The sequence below is a fragment of the Carlito syrichta genome, unplaced genomic scaffold (genome assembly GCF_000164805.1).
Source record: "Carlito syrichta isolate Samal-C Ts95f unplaced genomic scaffold, Tarsius_syrichta-2.0.1 Scaffold169078, whole genome shotgun sequence".
In the NCBI taxonomy this organism is placed as follows: Eukaryota; Metazoa; Chordata; class Mammalia; order Primates; family Tarsiidae; genus Carlito; species Carlito syrichta.
In genome coordinates, this window is record NW_007113174.1 from 33,620 (window position 1) to 53,844 (window position 20,225).

A 20,225-nucleotide genomic window follows, 5' to 3' on the forward strand; every position below is an offset into this window, starting at 1 on the left:
GGGCCGGGAGCAGCCACTGCACTCCAGTCTGGGCAACAGAGTAAGACTCTAACTCAAAAAAAAAAAAAAGAAAAAAAGAAACTTATTCATGCCTGTGATCCCAGCATTTTCGAAAGTCCAAGGCAGGAGCGTTGCTTGAGCCCAGGAGCTTAAGACCAGCCTGGACAACATGGCAAGTCCTCATCTCTACAGAAAAACAAAAAATTAACCAACTGTGGTGGTGCGTGCCTAGAGTCGCAGCAACACCTGAGTCTAGGAGGTTGAGGCTGCAGTAAACCATGATTGTGCCACTGTACTCCAGCCTGGATGACAGATTTAAGACCCCCAACTCAAAAATAATAATAATAAAATTAAAAATATACTGTTATTCAAAGTTTGCTACGATTCAAGCCTACCTTATCCTCTTTTCTCTTCTTCTGAGCCTCTGTCTTGCCTCTCCACTTGGCCCTTGCTGCTAGCCCGGTGCTCTTCCCTGTGCGGACCTCACAGCCTTCAGTGTCCTGTCTCCCCACGCCCCGGGAACCTTTGCTGACTGTTCCATCTGGCAGCGCTTACCCCTCTGAGGTACCTGCCACCTCTTCACTTGATGTCCCTTCCTCAGGACCCTGTCTCGTAGGCATCCTCCTCTTCCCTGAATGCCCAGCAGTGGGCTGCACATTGCTGATGATCTCCAGACATCTGCCAGAGAAGTCAGAGCTCAGGGAGGTGAGAGTCCTGTTCTGGCTGGAGGATGCTAGGAGCCAGACACTTCCTGCTGTGTTCCCTTCCAGGCCTGCCTGACCAGCACAAGGGGAGGAGGTTTGGGCCTGCTCAGTGTGGGTTGCTCTCCTATGTGGGTGGAAAGTGGTACTTCTCCATAGCCTCCTCTGGGGTTTATGTAGACACTCTCCTGCTTCCCAGGTGAGGAGAACCATCTGTTGTCATCCCTTCTCCATGCCCCTTGGCTCTGTGGTCTCCGAGGGGTGTTGACAGGGAGTGCCCCCACGGCTCTGCCTTCTCATCTTCCTGGCCCCACCTGGCAGCCCGTCTTCCCTGAGTCAGTGCTCCCCTGGCTGGAGGATGCCAGGAGCCGGGCACATCATGTGTGGTGAGGTAATGGCAGGACTGACCGGCTCTTTCAGGACAGGCGTTTGGCCTCATCTGCACCAGGGGGTGTGGGTAGTGGATGCGGATCTCTGTTTGGTAACAGACTGGGTAGTGGATGTGGTCCACAGTTTGGTAACAGACTGGCGTGTCAAGTTTTATTTTTTTATTCTGGAATCATCAGGCTTTGGGGAATTGATTTCTCTTTTCACTAAACTCATAGTAATCAGACTCAACTGGCAGCTTATACAGAGGCTGAATCTTGGCCACTGAGCGGAATACTTGGGCCTGCCAGCCAGGGGTGCTTGGGAAAACCAAGTATTCACCAGAGGTAGCTCAGTGAGCAGGGGTTATTGGGGGGATATTTCCTCCAGGCTGTGGTAGAGACTGCAGAGTTAGATGGCTCTCAGATATGTGCTACTTTTCTGGCGATCAGAATACACATGTTCCACATGTATGGATATCTTCCCTTTAGAGGCTGGAGACGTTGTCCTTTTGACACATTCTTAGTTTCTGATAAGGGCTATGTTTGATGCTTTTTAAATGAACTTGACATGGTTACCGCGTGTACAGTTCACTTTACATTAGCTCCATTTCTGTGTAGCACTTTCTCATAACCCGCACTGCAGTCATAACCTGACCAAATCAGAGGGTTGGAGAGCGTGTCTCTGAGTGTTTCTGCAGGTGGCTACTCACATGCTGTGTGGGGTTTCTTGGTCGCCACTGGGGGCACGTGCTTCCTGGCTGTGTCCTCATATTCTGTGGTTCACCCTGTTCCTAAATCTGGAGGCCTCTGTGTTTCTTTTCATCATAGTTCCATGTAATTTATATAGTTGCTGTGGTGTCCCTCATGAATTACAGCTTTCCTTTTTTTTTCTTTTCTAGTTACTCCCGGAACCGTACCTTTGACACATACATTGGGCAGGGCTATGTGATTCCTGGGATGGACGAAGGTTTACTTGGTGTTTGCATTGGAGAGAAGCGAAGGATTGTAGTCCCTCCTCATCTGGGGTATGGAGAGGAAGGAAGAGGTGAGTCTCACTTGCCTTCCTCACTAACTGTGACTGTTTTCACAATTCTTGGAAGCTGCTGCTGCTGCTTCTTCTTCCTCTTCCTCCTCCTCCTCCTCCTTTTTCTCTCCTTCCTCCTCCTCTTCCTCGTCCTCCTCCTTTTTTCAGGTTTTTTTTTTTGAGTTGGAGTCTCACTCTGTCACCCAGACTGGAGTGCAGTGGCACCCTCTTGGCCACGGCAGCCTTGATCTGCTGGGCTCCAGCAATACTTCCGCCTTCAGTTTTGTTTTTATTTTTTTTAGAGGCAGGATCTTGCTATGTTGTCCAGGCTGGCATGCAGTGGCTATTGGCAGGTGTGATCATAGAGCACTAAAGCCATGAACTCCTGTGCATAAGGGATTATCCTGCCTCAGCCTCTTGAGTGGTTGGGACTACAGGCATGGACCATGTGCTTTGAAGAGGGAGGGCTTCTTGAGAGCCAAAATGTTGAAACTGAAGTCTAGCCTAAGACTAGAATACCAAAGTATTTTCTGGTGTTGTTCTCTTTTTTCTTTTTGTTCCCCCTGCCCATTTTTGTTTTCCTTTTGAAAAGTTTTAAACCCACACTGAAGTTGAAAGAACTATATGGTGGATTCCACTGTTTTCATAATTGTCAATATCTTGCTATACTTGATCTTTTTATATTTTATTTTTGATTGTATCATCTGAAAGTAAGTGCAGAAGCCCTGGCTTGCTTTTTTTTTTTTTTTTTTTGAGTTGGAGTCTCACTCTGTCCGCCCAGTCTGAAGTGCAGTGGCATGCTCACCGCCACCCCAGCGTTGACCTGCTGGGCTCAGGTGATCCTTCTGCCTTAACCTTCCAAGTAGCCGGAACTATAGGCGCATGCTACCACACCTGGCTAATTTTTTGATTTATTGTAGAGATGAGGTCTTGCCAAGTTGGTCAGGCTGTTCTTGAACCCGTGGGCTCAGGCAGTAGTCCCCTTACCTCGGCCTCCCAAAGTGCTGGGATTACAGGCTTGAGCCACTGCGTCTGGCCTGTTATTTTTTATTTTATTTTATTTTATTTTTGAGTCAGGGTCTCACTCTGTTGCCCAGGCTGGAGTGCAGTGGCACAGTCACAGCTAACTGCAGCCTTGACCTCCTGGGCTCAGGCAATCCTTCTGTCTCAGCCTTCTGAGTAGCAGGGACTACAGGTGTGCACTACCATGTCCAGCTAATTTTTTTGATTTTTTTGTAGAGAAGAGGTCTTGCTGTGTTCTTCCCGGGCAGCAGAGTGAGACTCAGACTCAAAAATAAATAAATAAATACCTTTACATAAAGGGAGCTGAGCACGGTAATCCCAGTTTCTTGAGAGGCTGAGGTGGGAGGATCCCTTGAGGCACGGAGTTCGAGACCAGCCTGGACAATATAACAAAGCCCCCTCTCTATTAAAATCAATCAAAAAATAAAAGTTACACAAAAAAAGAAAATGCAGATAAATAAAATAAAAACCTCCCATAATCTCATTGCCCTGAAATAAACATTGTTAATGTGGATGGAAGAATATTGACCCCCAAAGATGTCCACATCCTAATCCCCGGAACGGTATACATGTTATTAAAAAGGTATTTATGGATGTGATTAAGTTAGGGATATTGAGATAGGGATGGCATCCTGGGTTATCCAAGTGGCTTTGAAATGCTTATAAGGGTCCTTGTAAGAGGGAGGCGGGAGGCCAGACGGGAGAAAGTGCTAAGCTGCTGACTTAGAAGCTGGAGGAAGGAGCTCCCTCAAGGAATGAGGGTGTCCTCTAGAAACTGGAAAAGGCCAGGAAACACATTCTCCCCAGGAGCCTCCGAAAAGAACACATCCCTAATAATACCCTGAGTTTCTACTTCTGACCTCCAGAATTAGGAGAATCAATTTATGTTGTTTTAAGCCAACAAGTTTGTGATAATTTGTTATAGCAGCAGTAGGAAACTAATACAACCATAAAGTGGATATCCCTGTACACTTTTGAGTATATGTATGGGTAAGAAGAAGATATGTCCACCTACACTGATCAATCCTATTAAAAATAGAATCATCTATACATATTAATTTGATATATCTCTCTTCAACCAATTTGTTGTGAACAACAGATATATTGTGAACAACTTTCTATGCCAATAGATTTTTTTAAATTTTAAAAATAGGTATGATGACCACTTATATACCTAACCCTGAATTGTACCCCACATCTTTAAAATTTAAAAAAAAAATTCTAAAAAAAGGAAATGGGGTCTAACTGTTTCTCAGGCTGGTCTTGAATTCCTGACCTCAAGTGATCCTCCTACCTCAACCTTCTTTTTTTTTTTTTTTTTTCGAGTTGAGGTCTCACTCTGTCGCCCAGACTGGAGTGCAGTGGCTGCTTCCGGCCACCGCAGCCTTGACCTGCTGGGCTCGGGTGATCCTTCCTCCTCAGCCTTCCAAGTAGGTGGAATGACAGGCACGTGCTACCATGCCCGGCTAGTTTTTTGATTTATTGTAGAGATGAAGTCTCGCCAAGTTGCCCGGGCGGATCTCGAACCCGCGGGCTCAGGCAATCCACTCACCTCAGCCTCCTAAAGGCACAGGATTAAGGCTGAGCCACTGAGTCCGGCTCCGCCTTCTAAAGTACTGGGATTACCAGTGTGAGCTACTGCACCCCAACAGATATTTTTAATGACTCCATAATATTCCAAACCATATTTCCTTTCTTAATGATGTTCTCTCAGAATGCTATTTCTTGCTAACTTGCTTAGGAATAGTTGTAATATTTATTTTGCTTTTGTGTTCTTTTGCTGATGGATTTCTGTTCTTGCTGTCCATACATATTCATTTTGTTAACACATTCATTTCTGCTTATACAGCCTATGGATCTGGAGACTTTTCCAGTAGGGTTTGTCCCAGAGGATCTAAAATGCCAAGTTCTTGGAAACTAGATTATACCATGGAGAAACAATTTTTTTTTCTCCCTGACTTAAATTTCTGATTGATTAAGCCATAACAGATTGCAGCTTAGGATCTATTCGACAGGGATTTTTTTTCATGTTCTGTTTGTCTAGCTTATCATGTAATTTCCACTTCTAGACAAATACATACAGAAACAGGTAAATACTTTCTGAGTATTCTTGTTTTGTTATGACCTGAGGACTAATCCTTCCTTTCTTTAAAAAGAATGCATTGATGGAAAACATTTGCTTGAATTATTTTTTTCCCTTTTGGCTATCTATCAAGTATGAGACAGAGCTCTGCAAAGAATTATATAAGGCTCTGGGAAGCATCCGAAGACTCATAAATTTCCTGAGCATGGGAATGCTGCATCTTGAATCACATGTTCCTGTGGTGGGGGAGTGACCTGAGAAGGGTGTCAGGGTGCAGAAACTCTCTAGCTTGTGATTTCCTCACCACGTACTACAGGACCAGGCACATAGTAAGCATTCAGCAAATACCTGTGGGAGGAGTGAATTGCTGGGCTCTCCATGGTGCTCTCAGCCACCCATCAGCATTTCATTTTGTTGCAGCTGTTTTCCCCTGCGGGTTAGTAGAGGGGAAGGGATAGCCGTCTGAAAACAGTTCTGGACCTTTCTGTTACCTGCTTTGTTCCGTGGTCAGCTTTGAATTTAGGGTGCTTGGATGTGTGTGCAGCCCTGAAGAGGGGAATGGATTCTGCCCGCGTGGTTGTATAAGCATCACTTCCTCGATGGTTTGCTGTTTGTTACCCAACTTCCAAACTCTTAAGAACTCTTATAGGAAAGAGAGGAAAGTGAAGAGAATAACTTATGTTTTGCCCCGCTCTGTGTCTGTACACAAACTCATTCAAATCTAGAAACAATCCTCTGGGTTTTTTTTTTTTAAGTGAGAAAGGATTTATTGAGAGGACAGAAAAGCTCTCACAGTGGGAGGGGAGGTATTTTTTTTTTTTTGAGTTGGAGTCTCACTCTGTCGCCCAGCCTGGAGTGCAGTGGCCGCTCCCGGCCACCGCAGCCTCGACCTGCTGGGCTCAAGTGATCCTTCCGCCTCAGCTTTCCAAGTAGCTGGAACTACAGGCACGTGCCACCATGCCCGGCTAATTTTTTGATTTATTGTAGAGATGAAGTCTCACCAAGTTGCCCAGGCTGGTCTCGAACTCGGGGCTCAGGCAATCCTCTCACGTTGGCCTCCCAAAGTGCTGCAGATTATAGGAGTGAGAAACCGCTCCTAGCCGAGTTGTTTTTCTTATATATAAAATGCTAATGACAATACTATATATCCTTGACTCTAAGTAATATCATTTAAACTTTTTTTACATTTAAGGTTTTCTGAAATAGCTTTCTTTTTTTTTTTTTTTTTTTGAGTTGGAGTCTCTGTCGCCCAGACTGGAGTGCAGTGGCCGCTCCCGGCCACCGCAGCCTCGACTTGCTGGGCTCTGGCAATCCTTCCACCTCAGCCTTCCAAGTAGCCGGAATTACAGGCATGCGCTACCACGCCCGGCTGATTTTTTGACTTATTGTAGAGATGAGGTCTCGCTGCCCAGGCGGGTCTCGAACCCGCGGGCTCAGGCAATCCACTCACCTCAGCCTCCCAAAGTCGCGGGATTACAGGCTGAGCCACCGAACCCGGCTTGAAATAGCTTTCAAGGGGGTGTGTTTCACAACTGATGTGTATCTTTGAGGTGTCTTCCCTCCCACCTGAGAAGCTGTCGTTAAATTCCTGGTTTAATGGTAATGCCTACTCCATACAGTTACTGTAAGACATTGTTCCGATGTGAGATACTGTTTTTACAAATGGAGACCGTGGAAAGGAAGAGGTTATGAATAATTGTGTGTGGAAGGTATAGGACGTGTTCTAAAGCACTCTGTGACCGTCAAGTGTACTGTCTGAAGCCATCGATTTTGGCAAGGCGTTTTCCTCCTCTACCGAGTTTATGTTAGTTTTGTTTCTCTTGAGCCTTGGTGGGCCACTGGAGTGATCTCATCCTACCCCTGATTTTCTCGTCCCCCCTCTTCTGGTGGGTAAGGAGCAAACCTTGACTGGGCTTGAATGTCCTCACCTGTGATCACCTTTGCTACTCATCTTTCAGGCTCGACGTGTCCATGGAACAATAGCCCATAGTCTTGAATTTTAGTACACACTGGGTGCCCGTGTTCCTCACTTGGAGAGCTGTGAGGACATACCCAGTGACACTGGGGAGGCACATGTGCTGTGGTTTGGAGGGCTCATTCATTAATTCCCCATGTCTGTCTTTTAGGGAATATCCCCGGCTCAGCCGTACTGGTATTTGACATCCACGTGATCGACTTCCACAACCCCTCAGACTCCATCAGCATCACCTCCCACTACAAGCCCCCCGACTGCTCAGTGCTGAGTAAGAAGGGAGATTATCTCAAGTATCACTACAACGCCTCGCTTCTGGATGGGACCCTCCTGGACTCCACGTAAGGGCAGCCAAAATGGTGTGGAGTGAGCCTGGATAGTAGCAGTCGTGTGTCCCTGCCATTTTCCTTCTCTTTTCATTAGACATTGGCCGAGAGCTTTTATCTCCATGGCCCCCACTACGTAGCTCAAGCCTGTATCACTACTCAGGTGCTCTGTTCTAAGTTTTCCATCAGTGGTCTTGCCCTGCTCCAGATTATTCTTTACTGTGTGAAGTTATCTTTCTGAAAAACAAACCCCATCATAGAATTGCTGTCTTTTTTTTTTTTTTTTTTAAGAAAGCAGGATTTATTGAGAGGACAGAAAAGCTCCCACAGTGGGAAGGGACCCGAAGGGGTTGCCCAACTGCTGTCTTTTAGTACTGACCCATGGATAAAGACCAGACTTTGGAGTCCAGCACATAAGTTCTGTCAGCTCCGTTCTGCCTCACCAGTCTCTTCTGCTGGGGCCCACCTTCCACCTCCCAGGATTCCATGTGCAGTGGTGGAGGTTGGATACTACTTGCTCCTTTTTTTCCTGGTCGTCTTCTGCCCTGGCTTCGGTGTCCTCCCTTTTCTCAAAATCTTTCCTTAACTCCTAGGAAGAATCACCTGATTCTGCTTCTATAAGTCTCAGAGCACTTTACATATTTCCTCTCTTTCAGTTATTTTTGTTTTTATCTCTGTTGCTGGTCTGAATACCTTATTGAACAGTATTTTTATTCCTTGCACCTTGCTCACAGCATGGCGCGAAAGGGGCATTTTGTAAGTGTTAACTGATCAAGATACATCTGAGAACATATTGAATAGGAATCATCAGCAGAAATGGAACCTGACATGTAAAAGCTTTGCTGCTGGTGTTTCTGAATCTTCAGATGTCTCTGTTAATGCAGTCCATAAGTTAATTCTTTCTCTTCTTTGGGAAAGAAGTATTTTCAGCATTTCATTTATTCTTTAATTTTTATTTTTATAGAGATGGGGTCTCACTATGTTGCCCAGGCTGGCCTTGAACTCTGGGTCTCAGCATTTGCTTATACATCCATTTGTTCTGAGCCTGACTTAGATTCCCAAGTTTGGTCTTGGGGGAAAAAAATGCTTCATATAAGCAAGTATGTGCAGCCGGGCTCAGTGGTTCAGCCTGTAATCACAGCGCTTTGGGAGGCTGAGGTGAGTGAATTGCCTGAGCCTGTGGGTTCGAGACCCGCCTGGGCAACTTGGCAAGACCTCATCTCTACGATAAATTAAAAAATTAGCCGGGCGTGGTAGCGCGCACCTGTAATTCCAGCTACTTGGAAGTCTGAGCGGAAGGATCGCCAGAGCCCAGCAGGTTGAGGCTGCAGTGGCCGCTCCCGGCCACTGCACTCCAGTCTGGGCAACAGAGTGAGACTCCAACTCAAAAAAAAAAAAAGCAGGTATGTGCTACTGCATTTATTCTGGCTGTGGAGGACTCTCCCCCTTCCCCTGTCTCTCTGCCTTCTAACTTCGGGCGACAGTGTGTGTGGCTAGGCAGAGCCAGGTGTGTAGAGAGAGAGCCTAGGGACTAGAGATGCACTCTTCAGACTGTTCCCTCTGGGTTTATGAGCCTCTGTATGCTAATGCATTTAACATATGTCATCAAATCCGAAAGGCGTTCATTTTGAAAGCATTATTTCATGTAGCTCTAAGAAAGTAAAAATTCTGACCAAAAAATGATATACTGGCAATCACAAAATGTATCCTAATTACAGAGAGATTAACATGTGAAAAAATATACATTTTATAATCAATAAATATGTCCATAGTTTCTGGGGCCAATTTTACAAGCCTGGCTTACCAAAAAACCTCCTTGCAAAGATACCCCAACCACCAGTTATTGGAAGCACGTGGGAATCAGGGCAGTGGGAAGGAGCAGGACTTTTAGTTGTTTGCAGACCAGGTGAGCTCATGCGCGTGAAAAGGGTCCACAAGTTTAGAAAAGTCTGGAAGTGCCACGGCTGCTAATGATCATATTCCTGTCTGTGCCCCTTGGGCCAAGGAAGGAGGCAGTGGGGAGTGGAAACTGAACAAAGGAATTCCTTTGCGGTGGGTCAGGATGTGCTTCTCACTGGGAGGGAGAATTGGGCTTCCTCCCTGCTGTGTGTGTGTAGTGGATTCCTGCCTCATCTCAGAAACTCCATTTTGTGTCCTGAGATCCTTTGTATTACTGTAAATCTGCACAGAGGAACAGCAGCCAGTGGTCCTGCCGGGATCCTTTTGGTGAAGGCTCTGGAATAGTGGAATCATGGGAGGGAGTGTAGCAGCCATCTACCTCCCTGGGCCCAGCTCAAGCCCTGCATGGACACGGTAACCAACAAAGCCAATACTTTCTGTGGGCTCTGAATCATCAGGATAAGAGCAGGGACTGCTGGTGGGAGCAGAGAGAGAGAAGGTGGGCAGAGAACCAGAGAGGGTGGAGGGCAGACAGGAGGATGGAGGCCATGGAGCACAGAGGAGGATGAGGAGGGTGTTTGAGAGGAAGACTGGCTAAAAAAGAAATAAATTGAAATAAAAGGACCCAGCCGGGCTCGGTGGCTCAGCCTGTAATCCCACACTTTGGGAGGCTGAGGTGAGTGGATTGCCTGAACCCGTGGGTTCGTAACCCGTCTGGGCAACTTGGCAAGACCTCATCTCTACAATAAATCAAAAAAATTAGCCGGGTGTGGTAGTGCATGCCTGTAGTTCCAGCTACTCGGAAGGCTGAGGCGGAAGGATCGCCGGAGCCCAGCAGGTCGAAGCTGCCGTGGCCGGGAGCGGCCACTGCACTCCAGTCTGGGCGACAAAGTGAGACTCCAACTCAAAAAAATAAAATAAAATAAAATAAAATAAAAGGACCCGAGGAAAGAGAATTAGTGATGTTTTCAGAGATGACACAAGAAAACAAATTGCTTCAAGGATTTTTTTCGTGTGTGTGTGTGTGTGTGTGTGTGTGTGTGTGTGTGTGTGTGTGTGTGTGTTGTTTTCACTGGCTTCAGGGAGAAAGAACAAAACATTTATTACTCGATGACTGAGTTCTGGAATATTCTGTAAGACTTTGAAATCGGGAGTAGTCCCAGGGGAGGTCCTGATGGTTGGTGCCCGGAGGAAGGCAGCGTGAGCTCCTCCATGCTGCCAAGGCAGGGCAGAGGGTGGTTCCTCCCTCAGGCCTGGACCAAAGTTTCCTGTGCCAGGGTTGGCTTTGTTTCAGTTTCCTCCCAGGTAGGAACCACTGAGAACCACTGGAGGAGGAAAAGCAGTGGCAGCCTAGGGCATAGGGAGGAATCCTGAGAAGGGGATATGATACCATCTTGTCCCTGTCGTCACCACCTGATGATGGGCATCAAGAGGGTATCAGGGACTTTTCTCCCTTGGTATTGAACATACACACTGTTTGCCTGTAGGAGGTGACAGGAAAGCCATAGGTTTTAAAATAGATTTATTTTCAGTAGTGTCTAAACTTATAGAGTAACTTTTTCTAAACTGGGTTCCCCAGGGTCCAGGAAACCATGGATAATTAACCTCTCAGTTATGGCCGGGTGTGGTAGCGCATACCTGTAATCCCAGCACTTTGGGAGGCTGAGGTGGGAGGATCATTTAAGCCCAGGAATTTGAGACTGCAATGAGCTATGATCATGTCACTATACTCCAGCCTAGGCGACAGAGCATGATCCTATCTCTAAATTAATAAATTTTAAATAACCTTTCGGTTATCTTTTTGGCGCCTTAGACTTACATACACAAGCATGTTAACACATTACACCCTCAAGGTCGTTGATTTATCAAGTCCTTTCTACTGGCTCTCTGCTGTGCCAAGCATATTTTATTATTTGCTGTTCAATTCCTTGTGAGGTAGCTATTTTATCTCCATTTCATAGTAAAAGTAACTAGAAGTTACATTTCCCCGGGGTCAAATTAAGTGACGGAACCAGGATTCAAATTCAGGTCTTGCCAAATCCAAAGCCCAGGGATTTAACTACACTGTATATAATAAAAATTCTCATGAAGATGACTGACTAGAACGTTGACTAAAACTCAGAGAAAAGTTGCAAGAGCTGTACCAGGAACTCCCCACACCCTTATGCCATCATGGTTGCCGCCATGATGTTCCATGGCCTGAGTGAGACTTGTTCATCACCCTGAATACTGGAATACTGGAGTGTGCATTTCTTTTTCTGTTTTCGAGTTGGTTCTCACTCTGTCATTCAGGCTGGTGTGCAGTGGCACAATTACAGCTCACTGCAGCCTCAACCTCCTGAGCTCAGGTGATCTTCCTGCTTCAGCCTCCCAAGTAGCTGGGACTCCAGGTGTGTGCTGCCATGCCCAGATAATTTTCTGATTTTTTATAGAGACTAGTTCTACTATATTGTCCAGGTTGGATGAGTATGCATTTTCTTCTTTCTTTTTTTTTTTTTTCTTTTTGAGTTAGAGTCTTACTCCTTTGCCCAAACTGGAGTGCAGTGGCATATTCACGGCCACCCCAGTGTTGATCTTCTGGGCTCCAGCAATCCTTCCACCTCATCCTTCCAAGTAACCAGAACTACAGGCATGCACTACCACGCCCGGCTAATTTTTTGATTAACTGTAGAGATGAGATCTTGCTATGTTGCCTGGGCTGGTCTCGAACCCGTGGGCTCAGGCAATCCTCTCGCCTCGGCCTCTCAAAGTGCTGGAATTACAGGCTTCAGCCACTGTGCCCAGCCAAACATGTATTTTCCACAAACATGTACATTTTCCGACATATATATTCATTAAAATCATAAAGTGAACTTGATACATCACTGCCCTTTAATCCTCAGACCCCACTTCAGTTTTACCAAATATCCCCCTAAGGTTCTTTATAGCAAAAGAATATATACTTATCTCTGAAATGGTTCCTCAGTCTTCCCTTAATTTTCATGACATTAACTCTTCTTGAAGATGACAGGCCGGTTATTTTGCCTCACTTTGTGTTTGTCTGACATTTCCTCATGATTAGGTGGGGGTGTTCTATGTCTTTGTCAGAAATATCTGAGAAATGAAGTGTTCTTCACATGAGAGCACTCTCAAGTTCCAGCGGGTTGGTGAACTAACCCAGGGCTCTTCTGTTTCATTTTCAGGTGGAATTTAGGCAAAACTTACAACATTGTTTTGGGGTCTGGACAAGTCGTGCTGGGAATGGACATGGGTCTCAGAGAGATGTGTGTTGGTGAGAAACGGACAGTGATCATTCCACCCCACCTGGGATACGGGGAGGCTGGCGTGGGTGAGTAGGCGACCTTCCTCAAGGGTTTTCAGGGCATGTTCACGATCTGAAGTTTGTTCTTTGTGGGAGGCCATAGTTAGAACCACCAGGTGCCTTGTCTGTTTAAAACCCAAAGAGTCTATGGTTTCTATTTTTTGGAGTATTTAAAGACCTCTGCGAATTCAGTGAGTCACATCAATGCCCCCCTGCCCTCTTAAGAAAGATCAAGTTTCAGTGAAATAAGCTTTGGTTGCTCAGACCCACGTATGGGAGGTGGCCCTGGGGGAGCTGTCTGGGAGATTTCTCAGAGGTCAGGTGGGCGCTTTCTTCAGAACTGTTTCCTGGGACAGGTGAATGCTATCGGCTGCTGCTTTTCTTTCTCTTTTTTTTTTTTTTTAGTTGGAGTCTCACTCTGTGGCCCAGACTGGAGTGCAGTGGCTGCTCCCGGCCACCACAGCCTCGACCTGCTGGGCTCCGGCGATCCTTCCAAGTAGCCGGAATTACAGGCATGCGCTACCACACCAGGCTGATTTTTTGATTTATTGTAGAGATGAGGTCTTGCTGCCCAGGCGGGTCTCGAACCCGCGGGCTCAGGCAATCCACTCACCTCAGCCTCCCAAAGGCACGGGATTACAGGCTGAGCCACCGAGCCTGGCTGGCTGCTGCTTTTCATTTCCCCTGAGCCTGTGAGCCATCTAGACAATTCCTTTTGGGAGAGATTAGTTTCAAGTTCTGGAAATACTGTCTTGCCTCATCCTCACAGTGGTTATGTTTTACTCCATGATTTCAATCAGAATGTGTCCCCCACCTGGGGGATTCGGGAACCCCTTCTTTTCAGTGTCTTTATGCTGATGATAGCTGAAGATATAGGAGATAGAAAGGGTTAATTTGTAAAAATGATAGGCACTTTGGATTGATTTCCTTTTTCACAACTTTCTTTTTTTTTCCAGTCGAGGTCTCATTTTGTTGCCCAGGCTGGAGTGCAGTGGCATGATCACGGCTCACTGCAACCTTTCCTCCTGGGCTCAAATGGTCCTTCCGCCTAAGCCTCCCAAGTAGCTGGGGCAGGTGTGTACCACCATGCCTGGCATGTTTAATTTTTTATTTTTGGGGGGAGTAGAGATGAGATCTTGCTATGTTGCCTAGGCTGATCTCAAACTCCTGGGCTCAAGGTGTCCTGCCTTGGCCTTCCAAAGTGCTGGGATTCCAGGCGTAAATCACTACACTTGGCCACAACTTTTAAATAATTATAAAAGTGCATCTGTTCCTCCCATCAACCCCAGAAGAAACCTTTTGAAAAATGTTGTATATTCTGTTGCCCAAACTGGAGTGCAGTAGCATGATCATGGCTCATTGCAGCCTCCCATCTCCTTGGCTCAGGTGATCCTTCCTGCCCGAGTAGCTGAGACTATAGGTGCATGCGATTGTGCCCGGCTAATTTTTGAGTTTTTGGAGAGACAGGGTCTCACTGTGTTGCCCAGGTTGGTCTCAAAACTACTGGGCTCAAGCAACCCTCCTGCCTCGGCTTCCCAAAGTGCTGGGATTACAGGAAAAATGTTTTATATTCTTTAAGATTTCCTGGGATATTTAGGCAATTATATAGCATGTATATATAAAATACAATCTAGATAATGTATAATATAATAATTTTGAATACTATATATTACATTTCTTCATCCATACTTTATAACTTCTTGTGGGTCCATGCTACATATGTTTTTGAATTTGCATTCACAGTCATAACCTGGCTTATCATTTTTAGGCAGACTGTTATTGTTCTTAAAGTTCTGCTGTTAGAATCATTGAAAAGTTAGGCAGACTGTTATTGTTCTTAAAGTTCTGCTGTTAGAGTCATTGAAAAGTTCTACCATTGTAGTCTCTACGAGTAGTTTTCAAACTTTTTTCACTAAGACACACAGTAAGAAATACATTTTAGCCGTGCGCAGTGGCTCCCACCTGTAATTCCACCACTTTGGGAGGCCGAGACGGGAGAATCGCTTGAACCCAGGAGTTCAAGACCAGCCTGGGCAACAGAGTGAGACTTCATTCTACAAAAAATAAAAACAGTTAGCTGGGCATGGTGGTGTATGTCTGTTGTTCCAGCTGCTCAGGAAGCTGAGGTGGGAGGATCGTTTAAGCCCAGGAGGTTGAGGTTGTAGTGAGCTGGGATCATGCCACTGTATTCTATCTAGCCTGGGTGACAGAATGAGGCCTTCTTCTCAAATAAAAAGAAAAAGAAATACATTTTATCTCCCAATCTGTATTACACATAAATATACCATTTATACATATATAATTGAGTTTTACATATAAAATTAAATCTCAAGCTTCACGAAACAGTGCCCTTCTCTTCTAATGTGCAACGCATTCTGAACTATTTTATTCTGTTCCTTAATTTAAAAAAACTGCTGGTCACCACCCTATAAACTGATTTTGTGACTCATTCATGGGTCACAGCCTACAGTTGGAAAGCAATCAGCCTCTGCTCCACTTTCTTTGGTAAGAAATGCCTGTCTTTGGCAAGGCCACTGGAGACCAGGGTTGGCAGGGCGATGAAAGTTGATGGTTGATGGGCTCCACCGCTTCTCGCGGGCTGACGCCGCCTCCCTCCCCTGTCATTCGGGCAGATGGAGAAGTGCCCGGCAGTGCTGTGCTGGTGTTCGACATTGAGCTGCTGGAGCTGGTGGCTGGCCTGCCCGAGGGGTACATGTTTATATGGAACGACGAGGTGTCACCCAACCTCTTTGAAGAAATCGACAAGGATGGCAATGGAGAGGTCTTCCTTGAAGAGGTAACTGGTCTTTGCAGATAAGTGGGACGGAAGGAGCTTGGGGGCCTGCTGGGGTCAGGGGGCTGGTTCTGAAGGGAGGTCTGCTCAGAGTGAGGACAGCCATGCCGGATTTCTTGTGTTGATGGTGACCACCCCACTTGTGTGCCAAACACTTTTTTTTTTTTTTTTGAGTTGGAGTCTCACTCTGTCACCCAGACTGGAGTGCAGTAGCCGCTCCCGGCCACCACAGCCTCGACCTGCTGGGCTCTGGCAATCCTTCCGCCTCAGCCTCCCAAGTAACTGGAACTACAGGTGCACTCTCCCACGCCCGGCTGATTTTTTTATTTATTGTAGAGATGAGGTCTCGCCAAGTTGCCCGGGCGGGTCTCGAACCCACGGGCTCAGGCAATCCACTCAACTCGGCCTCCCAAAGCGTGGGATTGCAGGCTGAGCCACCGAGCCCGGCGCCAAATACTTTGACACTCCCTCTAAATGTAAGCTCACCATTCCTCTCTGAGGAAACTGACCCTCTGAGCATACAGGGCTTGGTTCTGGGTACACAGATGTGGAGGTAGCTCCCAGTACCCACTGCATGCGTGCATGGTGCTGTTTTCACATGTATTCTTTGAGTCCGTCCTCCCAACAGCCTTGCCATCATCCCTGTTTTTCAGAAGAAGAAAGTGTGTACAAAGAAGGTACCTGACTTGCCCAAGGCCACAAAGCCACCCAGTGGTTTGAGCCTGGACCACGTGCTTCTTCGTGGAACTGGGCAATAAGATTGTCTGTCCTGTGTTGTCCTGGCCCTGGGGAGTTCCAGCTCCCCACCTGATTACACCTGCTTATTCAAGCACATTGCTCCAGTCATCTCCCCTCTCTCCTAGTCATCTGCATGTCCCCAACTTCTGACTCATTCCTGGTGGCATACAAACATGCTATTATTTTCCTCCCCCCCTTTTTTTGTTTTGAGTTGGGGGTCTCACTGTGTCATCCAGGCTAGAGTGCAGTGGCATCCTCACGACGCTCATGATGCTCACGACTCACGGCAGCCTTGACCTCCTGGGCTCAGGCCATCCTTCCACCTCAGCATCCCGGGTACCTGGGACTATAAGCGCCTGCCACTACACTCAGCTGATTTTATTTTTTATTTTCTATAGAGACAAGGTTTCGCTCTGTTGCCCAGGCTGGTCTCGAACTCCTGGGCTCAAGCAGTCTGCCTGCCTTGGCTTCCCACAGTGCTGGGATTGTAGGCCTGAACCACCACGCCTAGCTATTTTCCCTACTCTTGATGTGTCTTTTTCATTTCTTTCCTTCCTTTAAGCAAAAACTTCAAAGGAATTGTATATCCTCCCTGTTCCTCTGCTCCCATTCTCTCTTAAACCCACTCCTCTCCTACTTTTCTCTCTCCACACCTCTAAACCTGATCTTGCCACAGTGACCAGTGCCCTTCACAGGACCGAATCCAGGGGTCATTTGTCCTGCTTCTCTTACTTCAACACAGCTGACTCCTCTGAGGACGCTTCTTTCCCTGGCTCCCAGGACACCACATTTTCTTGGGATTCCTTCCGGTAGCTCCTTCTTGGTCCTCCTCTCCCCATCTCTTCGCATAGGAGTGCTCTGGGCGAAGTCCTGACTCAGTCCTCCCTCTCTCCCTCAGTGCTCTCATCCAGTCCGTATCCTGATGACTTCCGGATTCGTAGCTCCCGTCCAGTCTTCTCTCTCCACTTCCTTCTGCCTGGTGTCTTCACTGATGGAGCCCCTGATGGCCCCTCCCCCACCCCATCCCACCATCCCCCCATCCACTGCTGTTGATGGCAACACTGTCCTCCAGTTGCTCAGGCAAATGCACTCAGTGACCTTTGACTCCTCGCTTTGTCCTGAAGGCTGTAATCACTCCTTCAGGACATTCTCCCAGCTCTACCTCGAGAGCGTGTGCAGAGCCTGGCGCTTTCACCACCTCCACTCCATAGCCTCACAGCCCAGGGCCTCTCGTCTCCTTTCCAGTTTGCGCCATGGCAGCAGCATCCATGAAGCCCCTCCTGCCCTCACCCACACCCCTACCGCTGCCACACAGAAGCCAGGTCAGCCCTGAAGAGGCCCCGGGGCCTTATGGTGGCCTGGAAAGGGCCTCCAGAGACCCTACACCTCCTGCTTGCTGTAACCTCCTCCCTAGCGACTCTCCCTCTGCCCAGTGTGCCCGGCCACACTTTCCCCTTGCTGTTCTGTGACCAGAGAGGCGTGTGTCCCTCGGCCCTCGCACTGTCTGCCCTCTGCTCAGGGGACGCTTGTCCTGGGTCACTGTTTGCCTCTTTCCCTGGCGTCCTTCAAGCCTTTGCACAAGCCTCCCTTTCTCAGTGAGGTTTTATCCGGACCACCGGATTTAATACTTGAACCTGTTCTCTGATATTGAGTTCTGTATTTTCCTCTTTTCTGAACGTCTCATTTTGTAACTTAATATGTGATTGACTCATTATGATGTTCGTGTCTAATTGTCTTTCCCACTAGAACATGAGCATTACAAAGGCAGGGCTTTATCTGTTTTTCATACACTGATGCCTTTCAAGGACCTGGAACGGTGCTCAGCACATAGTACTCAGTGAGCTTTTGCTGTATGCATGAATGCATGCATGCAGCAATGTTCTTAGAGGCTGGAGTGCTTGTGGGGTCAGCATTTGGAGGACTCTGAGTGGGGAGAAGGCATAGCTCTGATGGCTTCCGTGTATTAGCTCCCTGGATCCTAAGGGCTCTTGGAGTCGTTTAGTCCAGAGATTTTTCACCTGTGTCTGTAGTTACAAACCCAGGTCGTAGATCACATGGCTCCCACAGAGAGCCTGTCGATTTTGGTAGCTCGGATTCAGATTGCAGCCCCGTCACTCTCGGATGCTGTTTCCGGTCCCGGGTCTGGCATTCTCAGCTGCTGCGTGTCTCAGTCTGTCCCGTTCGTTCTCTTTCCAGTTCTCCGAGTACATCCACGCCCAAGTGGCATCTGGCAAAGGGAAGCTCGCTCCTGGTTTTGATGCTGAAATGATCGTGAAGAATATGTTCACCAACCAGGACCGGAATGGAGACGGGAAGGTCACGGCCGAAGAATTTAAGCTCAAAGACCAGGAAGCCAAACATGATGAACTCTAAACTAGGCACAAGCCAGCTGGTGCCAGGGAGTGTGTGCCACCAAGCTGCCTGTCGGGGCAGAACGTGCAGTGAGGGTGCAAGGGTTTCTCAGAAGGTGCATCATTAGTGAGTAGCGGATGGGTCACATACTACCTGGTGTATACAGCAGGGTGGGTTGATACACATGGTGAATTTAGGCAAATTGCCAGTGGTAGTAGACAAAATCTGTGCAGAGTGCCTTAGCGTGGGACGTGTCCAGTACTGAAAAGGCTGCACTGCCAGCCATTATTTGTGAGCCTTTTGGAACATTTTATTATTAATGGAATGTAGTATCACACAGAAATGATAATCATCTTGGAGGGAACAGAAGAAAAAGTGTCCAGGGTGTCTACATAAAGAGGGTTAATTTTGTTTTAAACTTGATGGTGTTTTAAAAAAGATCTCAAGCTGGGCAGGAGAAGCAAAGGGCACGCCCCCCCAAGATTCCCAAAAGGCAGCCCGTGGCTTTTCTCAGCGGCCTATACAAGCTCTGGTGATGGCCCCTGCCTCTCCCAGCACACACACGCATGCACACACATTGTGCTTTTTGAGTTCCTCACACCCTGTCCCGCTGTGCTCCTCCCCTGGGCAGTGTGTAACCCAGAGGTTAAGAGAGCCTCCCGGACAGAAAAAACAGGGAACTACATGAAAGACCTTTGGACCATGGACGGAGATTCTGCCATACAAGGTCGTCTGTTTAGCTCTTTCTTATTCCTAGTTCAGTATCTTGTAGAGTACTCTCTTTTTTTTTCACCCTGAGCCATGTGATAGATGGGACAGGTAACTAAGCAGTCACCTCGCTGGTCAGTCAGCAGAGTATTTCCCTTGGCCGAGACAGAAGTGTTCTTCCAATCGATGAGCTGCTGAGCATAAACAAAGTGATGTTTTTCTGCCGCTTATCTGTGTCCCGGAGAGAGTGGTGCCCTGAGCGCTGGGCCCAGCTGCAGGATGGCAACGACCTGCCCTCCTGTTCATGCATCATGCATTGAGCACGTGGCTACCTTTTGTCCTCTGTTCCCAAGTGGTGTTGGCGTTTACCCTCAAGTCATTGATGATTTCCCTTTGGAAACTGCTTTCTTTTACTAATTTAAACTATTTTGTATGGAGGTAGCCCTGAGATAGTTCATGAAAATGCTGTGCACTCATTCAATGGAATAAATGTTGGAAAGCTGATCTTTTCTGATATAAAATGTTGAATTATATTATCTGGTTTTGTGGCATTTTATTTGAAGGCGAAGAGGATCCCGTGGGAATGAACCACGCAGTCATAATCCCCTTGATTAAAAACAGCAAGACTTCGTTGGATTTATTAAAAGGAGAGCATCGTAGGCATGTGGGGGTATCAGTCAGAAGCTAATGTTTTGTTTTTTTGAGTTGGAGTCTCTGTCGCCCAGGCTGGAGTGCAGTGGTACAATCACAGCTTACTGCAGCCTCAACTTCCTGGGCTCAGGCAGTCCTTCCACCTCAGCCTCCTGAGTACCTGAGGCTACAGTTGTGCACCACCATGCCCAGCTAATTTAAAAAATTTTTTTTATAGAGATGAGATTTTTTTTTTTTTGAGTTGGAGTCTCACTCAGTTGCCCAGACTGGAGTGTAGTGGCTGCT

The 20,225-nt window shown here is 47.1% G+C and overlaps 1 protein-coding gene across 1 annotated transcript in view; it reads left to right on the forward strand.

Annotated features, from left to right (window-relative positions):
* FKBP9 (FK506 binding protein 9) overlaps positions 1–19,825 on the forward strand; it is a 52,005-nt gene extending 32,180 nt beyond the window's left edge. Inside the window, exons 6-10 of the mRNA XM_021709184.1 lie at positions 1,969–2,114; positions 7,326–7,512; positions 12,579–12,724; positions 15,331–15,494; positions 18,426–19,825. Of these exons, the coding sequence (XP_021564859.1) occupies positions 1,969–2,114; positions 7,326–7,512; positions 12,579–12,724; positions 15,331–15,494; positions 18,426–18,602 (820 nt within the window). The 3' untranslated portion in view covers positions 18,603–19,825. The remainder of the gene's footprint in view (positions 1–1,968; positions 2,115–7,325; positions 7,513–12,578; positions 12,725–15,330; positions 15,495–18,425) is intronic.
* Positions 19,826–20,225: the final 400 nt, after the last annotated feature.